Source organism: Octodon degus, unplaced genomic scaffold (assembly GCF_000260255.1).
Source record: "Octodon degus isolate 3935 unplaced genomic scaffold, OctDeg1.0 scaffold00032, whole genome shotgun sequence".
Lineage (NCBI taxonomy): Eukaryota > Metazoa > Chordata > Mammalia > Rodentia > Octodontidae > Octodon > Octodon degus.
In genome coordinates, this window is record NW_004524608.1 from 2,082,073 (window position 1) to 2,090,331 (window position 8,259).

The following is an 8,259-nucleotide window of genomic DNA, read 5'->3' on the forward strand; positions in this document are numbered from 1 at the left end:
TTTTTTTTTTAATTGAATCAGGGTTTTGCTGTGTGTTTCAAACTTGCAGTGTGAATGAACCTTCTGCCTCATCCTCCCAGGTGCTAGGATTACAGATGTGTCCTAACATGCCCAGCTCTTGACCTGTTTTTACTTACTTGTTTGTTTGCTTTTTTAGACAGAGTCTTACTCTGTAGTCCAGGCTGACCTGGGAGTTGCAATAAATCTCCTGCCTCAGCCTTAGTGCTGGGATTACAGGCCTGCACCACCACACCTAACTCTATATCTTTACATTTAGTAAGTAACCAATCATGACTTAAGGCTCTAAAGTCTTTGTTTCTTATTCCCATGAGCAGCCCTGTTCTGCTTTCCTGAGAGCCTCCTGCATGCCAGGCAAATGTTCTACCTCTGAGCCACATTTGTAGCCTGTCCACATGCCATTTTATTTGCTTGGTTTTGTTTTTTAAGATGAGGTGTCACTGTGTAGTTCAGGCTGGCCTTGAACTCACTGTGTAGCCCAGACTAGCCTCAAACTTGTAGCAGTCCTCCTGGCTCAGCCTCCCATGTACTGGGATTACAAGGGTGTGCCACCACACCTGGCTACAGTTAATACTTTTAATAATCCAAAAGTGCTTAGTGTTTACTTAGCTTCATAATGGCCCATGTGTTTTTATAGTAATTTGGCTATTACTTGTCTGATAGAGACTAGTATAAAATTAAAATAATCTTTAGCATATCACCATATGGTGTAAGACAGTAGCAAAAATTAAAAATTGATGGTGGAAAATTCATAAAACAAAAATAGTTTTCTTCTCAGTACATATTAGATCTGATGCCTGATAATATTCTTTGTTTCAGGAAAATATCTAAGACAAAAGAGAATTGACTTCCAGCTTCCCTATGACATCCTCTGGCAGTGGAAACACAATCAGGTACAAAGAATCCTATTTTACCAGCTTTCATTCTTAGGTGGCTGAGGGCTAGAGACCTGAAAGTGAAAGTCTTTTCCTCTTTTTGTTACATTTTCATCTTACAGAATATTGAGAAATGTCCCTGTGAAGGTTAGAAACTAAGAGATATGAATTTGCATCCATATTTAATATGACCTATTTGTCCTCATTCATACTGCAAAATAGCAGTAAGTTCCTGCTTCCCTAGGCAACCTTCTGTTGTTATTCCTGGCTTTTATTTTGGTAACAAAGATTTTGTTCTGTAAGAATTCTGTTTGATGCAGGTCTCTGGAGAATTTAGATGTACTGCCAGAAGCACTACGAAATTTCAGGCTTTGTTTTTGTTGGCTTATCCCCATCAGTCTGAAATTTATTTTTCACATACAAAAGACATTTCTACCAAAGGAATTAAAGAAATGTTTAACACTTTGTACTTCCAAAAGACCTTTCTTTTTAAAAAAAAAAAAAGACCTTTTTTTAAAAAGTATATGTTTGTAATACATAATGATTGCATTCATTGAAGTGAATTGGTACATGTACACAATGCATCTTAATCCTTTTTACAGTTGCTTAGCTCCCTCCCCTCTAAAAGACCTTTAAATATATTAGCTACTAAAAATAGGAAGGTCCTGTTATCTCTCTTGCATGCCTGCTTGAAAATTTTTCCTCAGTGATTTGTGTATTAAGTTGTAGCTCCTATGTGCCACATTAAAAACAACCATCAGGAAATAGAAGTGCTGGTATAAATGGTGTGAAACAGACTTTTCAGTATTACCAAAGTTTATCTGTAGAAAGTCAAAAGCAGTTGATGTTCCCATGGACCTTTCTCCTTTGATGATCTCCCTAATTCTTAGAGAATCCGTATGTTAGGTTCTTTTTTTGTTGTTTTTACTTTTTTTTTTTTTTTTTTGAAGAATACAAAATAGAGATGTAAAGAAAAGACAGTATTAGAAATGTTACAAGATTTCACTATACAAAGTAATAGGAATTTAACATTGGCTGCTGTCTTACATGATGCTATCTTCAAATTAGTTGTTCACATTACCAGATATAAATGTGTAAGATTCATTTCAAAAAAAAAGTTAAATGAAATTAAAAAAAAATCAGAGTAAGAAAAAAATTTAAACATTAACTACTGCTTTCAAAAGGCCAGCAGAAATCGACAATACAATCATCCAAACCATTTTGTACATATATTCCTCATCCTAGTTTATTCTTCCCATTGAAAAATTTCTTTCCCTTTCCCTCTGAGAACTGCTTTCATTGCATCCCACAGATTCCAATAAGTTGTGCTTGAATTTTCGTTGAATTGTAGATAATGTTTAAATTCTTGTTTAATTTCATCTATAACCCATTGGTTGCTGAGGAAGGTGTTATTTAATTCCATGTATTTATGGGGTTTTTGTGGTTTCTTTTGTCATTTATTTCCAGTTTCATTGCAGTGTGGTCAAATAATATACATGGGATAATTTCTGTTTTCTTGCATATACTTAAGCATGACCTGTGGACTAGTATGTGATCTATTTTTAAAAATGTCCCATGTGCAGCTGAAAAGAATGTGTATTCACATGTGGTTCAGTTCTGCTACCTCTTTGCTAATTTTTTGTCTGCTTGACCTATCCTTTATGGATAAGGGGGTATTAATGTCTCCTGTTAAGATTGTGGTATTAGGGCCAGGGAGATAGCTCAGTAGGATGTGTGCATGCCTGGCAAGTGCAAGGTCTTGAGTTCAATCCCTGGTACTGCAAAAAATAAAAATAAAAGATGTGGTTTTGGATATTAGATTTTTTTTTTTTTTTACTGAATCGGGGATTGAACTCAGGCCCTGTGCTTGCCAAGGAAGCACTTATTCCACTGAGCCATCTCCCCGGCCCCTAGATTTTTCATGTCCATTAAGATTTTTGTTATATAGGGGCGGGAGAGATGGCTCAGTAGAATAATGGCTTCCCTGGCAAGCGCAAGGGCCTGAGTTCAATCCCCGGTTCCAAAAAAAAACAAAAAAGTTTAAAATTTGTGTTATATAGTTGGGTGCTCCTGTGTTTGGTGCTTACATATTTATAACTATTATTTCTTCCTCTTACATTTTTCCCCTAACCAGTATGTAGTGGCCTTCTTTATTTTGTTTGATTATTTTTGATTTGAAGTTCAGATTGTCTGTGAACAGGATTGCTACCCCTGCTTTTTTCTGAGGTCTTGGGGCATGTAGTATTGTTTTCCATCCTTTGACTTTCAGCCTGTGAATTTCTTTGTGGGTCAAGTGTGTTTCTTGTATACAGCATATTGTTGGATTTTGCTTTCTAATCCACCCTTCCAGTCTATTTCTTTTAATTGGTGAATTGAGTTCATTTACATTGATGGTTATAACTGAGTTGTATTGACTTATGCTTGACATGTTATTTTCCTGCTGTTGGTTACCTATTTTTCTCCTGTGTTGAAATGTTTGCGCCATTTGGCAGGTTCTTTCCGTTCTCATTTGTGGAATTGTGGTCATTTTGATCCCTCTCTAGAATATCTTTTAGTAGTCACTGAAGGGTTGGCTTTGGTGTCATGAAATTCTTTAGTTCTGTGTCATGGAAGTATTTCACTTCCCCATTAAACTTGAAAGAGAGTTTTGCAGGGTGTTATCAGTCTGGGTTGGAATTTGTTTTCTTGTAAGACTTTGCTTACTTGTAAGTACTTTGCTCCATACTCTTCTTGACTTGATGGGTTGTGAAATCTGCCATTATTCTGAGGGGTTTGCTTTTAAATGTGATCTGTTTCTTTTCTTTAGCAACTTTTATTTATTTTTTAAATTTAATTTAATTATTTATTTATTTATTTATTTATTTATTTATTTTGTGGTACCAGGGATTGAACTCAGGACCTTGCACTTGCCAGGCAAGTGCTTATTCTACTGAGCTATGTCCCTGGCAAGCAACTTTTACTATACTGTTCTTATGTTGAATTTCTGGGATCTTGATTATTATATGTCTGGGTGTGGTTTTAATTGGGTTGGTGTTATTTGGAGTTCTGTATGCTTTGGTTATCTGGATGTCAAATTGCTTCCCCATTTTGGGAAGTTTTTCGCTATTACTTCTGCCCATATTCTTTTTATATCATTTGTATTGACTCCTTCTTATTGATGCCTATTAGTCTTACGTTGTTCATCTTCGCATTGTCTTGCAGATATTCAATTATCTTTTTCTGCATCCTAGTTGTTTTTAAGAGATCTTGGGGAGGGAGATAGCTATGTGGTTCATGCGCCTACCTGGCAATCATAAGGACCAGGGTTCGATCCCCAGTACCCCATGGCGTCGTGGCACACACCTGTAATCCCAGCACTGGGCAGGCTGAGACAGGAGGATCTACAGGGTCTCACTATGAGCTGCATAGTGAGACCCTGTACCAAATTAATTAATTAAGAGATCTTACCTTTTCTCTAGCTACAATGGTGTCTTCAAGTTCTCAAAGTCTATCTTCACTTTCAAATTGTTTTCCCAGCTTGTGATTGAGATTTTCATTTCCTGTATATCTATGAATCTGCTTCATGCCTTCTATTTCCTATATTACTCATTCAAGAATTCCATCATTGGGGCAGGTGAGATGGCTCAGTGGTCTAAAGCACCTTCTTAGAACAAGCTTAGCAAAGCACAGGGACCACGGTTCAATCCCCCAGCACCACATGCCAGCCAGCCCTGCCCCCTGGTGGGCTGAGCTGGCCACACACACACATAAATAGATAAAATTTAAAAAAAAAACAAATTCCATCATTTTTCTTTCTTTTTTTTGTGGAACTGGGGATTGAATTCAGGCCCTTGCGCTTGCCAGGGAAGTGCTTATTCTACTGAGCCATCTCCCCGACCCTTCCATTATTTTCCTGTTCTCCTCTATTATTTTTTTTTTTTAACCAATGTCGTCTTTAGAAGCACTTAGTAATTCTTTCATTATAGTTATCATTTTTTTTTCTTCAGAGTTTCTTTCTTTCTTTCTTTCTTTCTTTCTTTCTTTCTTTCTTTCTTTTGTGGTGGAACCAGAGTTTGAACTCAGGCCCTTACACTTGCTAGGCAAGCACTTATTCTACTGAGCTATCTCCCTGGCCCTCAGAGGTTATTTCTGATCTGATTTCCTCTATACCTGTCTGCACTTGTTTCTTTACTTCAGACGCTGTTATTTCAGAGATTTCTGGAGTGTGGCTTCCAATTTCTTCTATGCTATTTTCTCCTTCATTTGCTTTGGGTAGGCTCGGGGCCTGAGAATCCATTTTGCTCCTTCTCTTTGTGATTTTATATATCACTGACCTTTGGTGTAGAGCTTTAGTGCAATGATTACCTTAGCACCTGCCAATATTATTACCCAAGAAATATGGTTAAGGCAGTTACAGTTTTGTATTCACAGTACTATAATTAGCAACACTAATAATGGGTAGTGAGATTTAGCAATTGACAGATAAACTTTTGTAACTAATGTGTTTATATTTTAGGCCATAATGGCAAGCATTATGAGTGTATAGCTAAGCAGATACTAAATTGGGAATTTGTATTTCAATTAGTTCTCCTAAGATCACCTCCCCTTGATGTACCTAGAGTCTTCCAGGCAGACTTTCACTCCAGTTACCTGTTGCCCTCTGTTTCAGTCAAAAGAGAGAGAGGGGGAGAGGGAGGAGAAAGAGAGAGGGAGAGGAAGGAGATACACTCATAGATCTGGGTCTAGCAGTGTCTCTCAGCTTACCAGGTCCGGATCTACTAAGTTCATATTTGTCCAGGTGGCCTGGCTTGGGTCTGACTGCTGTGCTCAGCTTCTTACTGCTGCAGCCCATGGAAGTGAACCCGCTATGCTCCACTTGCAAGTTGATCTGGTCCTGGATTAGGTGGCTGGATCTCTCCCCTAGTTTTCTGCCTGGAGTTCCTCCAAAGGGTTCTACTCCAGGCCTGATCACTGGCTAAAAGGAGGTTCCAACGGGCCTCGCATCCCACACCCAGGATGGTCCAAAAAAAAAAAAAAAAAATGGTGAGATTATTTCTACGTGGTTAAAAAGTCTGTTTTAGTCCAAGTTGCTGTCTATTTTGGTGTGTGTTTGTTTGTTTGTTTGTTTGTTTGTTTGTTTGTTTTGCGGCACCAGACATTGAACTCAGGCCCTTCCACTTGCCAAGCAAGCGCTTATTCTACTGAGCTATCTCCCTGGCCTACTGTCTGTTTTGTACTGTCCTGTATGGCAAAATGCTTGCAGACTCTTCCTAATATATCATCCTCCTTCCTCCCATGCCTTCTTGGTTAAAATGTGAGAGCTTCAATTTTCCTACCTTCTTTCTATCCTTTATTCACTAAATTAATTGCCTTAATTGAAATTTGAAATGTGTCTCCTACAATTGCCAACCAAAGTGACAGCTGAAAAAACTAAGATACCATCAGAGAGATAGCTCAGCAGCATAAGCACCTGCCTGGCAAGTACGAGGTCCCGAGTTCAATACCTAGTACTGCAAAAAAAAAGAAAGCTAAGGTAACCATCTTTTTAATTTCATATACCTACCCAGATCATCTAAACAAGTCCTATATACGTTTGTTTGTTTTTTGGTGCTGAGTTGAATCCAGGACCTCATACATGATTTGTTCAAATGAAGAGCTTTTACTTTCAATGTGACTTTTTCATTTAAGTCTCTTCAACAACTTGGTGGAGAATAAATATTGTTCAAAGTATATTTCTGTAAAATATGTAGTGCTTCTTCTATTGAATCTCTCATCTTTTAAGTCAGGGTAGAAAGTATCACATTAAAGAGTTTCTATGAATTGTATCCAGTCTAGAAAATCACATAAATATCTCATGTACAAAAGATCTACCAAAGGAACAGTGCACATGGATAGTTTACTATATGTTTACAGATTGATGTCAGTCTGTTATTTGAAGTTTACTGCTATAAAAAGATTTTTTTTTATTTTCTTCTAGCTGTACAAAAAGCCAGATGTCCCACTGTATAAAAAAATCCGTTCAAGTAAGTAACTTGGGAACTATTTTTCTGCCTCCATGTCACCTGTATTTTTATCCACGCATGAAAATTTATCAAGATGTTCACAAATTATTCTTTGCTGTCCTCTCAAGATGTCTATGTTGATGTCAAGCCCCTTTCTGGTTATGAGGCTACCACCTGTAACTGTAAGAAGCCAGATGATGACACCAGAAAGGGCTGTGTGGATGACTGCCTCAACAGGTACTGTAATTGGTTCCTTTAAGCATAAGCTTACTCTTCCTTCTATAATACTTACATCACCTGGGGGAAATTATTTAACCTTTTGATAGTAGTAGTATTTCTAGCAGCTAGGGAGATAGCTCAGCAGCTTAAGCACCTGTCTGGCAAGTACAAGGTCCTGAGTTTGATCCCCAGTACCAAAAAAAAAAAAGTACTTCTGCCTGGCATGGTAGTGCATACCTGTAATCCCACCATTTAGGAAGCTGAGTCAGGAGGGTCACCTTCAATTCTAGGACGCCCTGGACTGCATAGTGAGTTCAAGGCTGGCCTGCACTACAAAGTTGCTGGGATTAAAAGCATGTTGCACCACATTCAGCTCATATTTTAGTGGGTTTTGAGTTTTTAGTTTTTTAAAAGCACCTAAAATTTATTCTTGTGTTAGGAGGAATTGTGAAAACTTTGCTGCAGGGGGCTGGGGAGATGGCTCAGTGGAATAAGTGCTTCCCTTGCAAGCACAAGGGTCTGAGTTCAATCCCCAGTTCCGCAAAAAAAAAAAAAAAAAAAAAAGAAAGAAAAAGAAAACATTGCTGCAGTGTTAAGACTGGGATATTAATTAAAACCATGAGAATGAATGGCCCTAAGAAAAGACCAGCAGGGGCCTGCCAGATAGCTCAGCGGATTAAAGAGCATGCTTAGGCAGGTACAGCAACCTGGGGTTCAATCCCGGGCATGCCCTGCCAGCCCTGTCCCCAGAGCGTACTAAGCCAGTGACTGAAACTGAGCATGGTGGTGCATGTGATCCCAGCACTTGGGAAGCTTGAAACAGTAGGGTCACTGAGAGCCTGATCTGTGTAGTGAGAGTGAGACCCTATAGACCCTGTACTAAATAAATACATTAAAAAAAAAAAAACCAGCAAGAAATATGCCATGGAAAAGAAAAAAGGTTCTCCCCCCTAAAAAGACAAGAATAGTTACTGAGAAAGTAGGAAATCTAGCAAGGGTGTTTGGGGTGGTGCACACCTGTCATTCCAGCACAGTGAGGCTGAGGCAGGAGGATCAACACAAGTCCATAGTTACCCTTCAACGCTGTCTCAAAAAAAGGAAAAAGAAAAGTGTTGGGGCTGGTGAGATGGCTCAGTGGTCTAAAGCACCTACTTAGAACAAGCTTA

At 38.5% G+C, this 8,259-nt stretch overlaps 1 protein-coding gene across 4 annotated transcripts in view; it reads left to right on the forward strand.

The window, feature by feature from the left end:
* Ash1l (ASH1 like histone lysine methyltransferase) overlaps window positions 1–8,259 on the forward strand; it is a 227,482-nt gene that overhangs the window by 185,827 nt on the left and 33,396 nt on the right. For all 4 annotated transcript variants that reach the window (XM_023713581.1, XM_023713580.1, XM_004629756.2 and 1 more), the window contains 3 exons: window positions 838–911; window positions 6,850–6,895; window positions 7,003–7,111. In XM_023713581.1, the coding sequence (XP_023569349.1) occupies window positions 838–911; window positions 6,850–6,895; window positions 7,003–7,111 (229 nt within the window). The remainder of the gene's footprint in view (window positions 1–837; window positions 912–6,849; window positions 6,896–7,002; window positions 7,112–8,259) is intronic.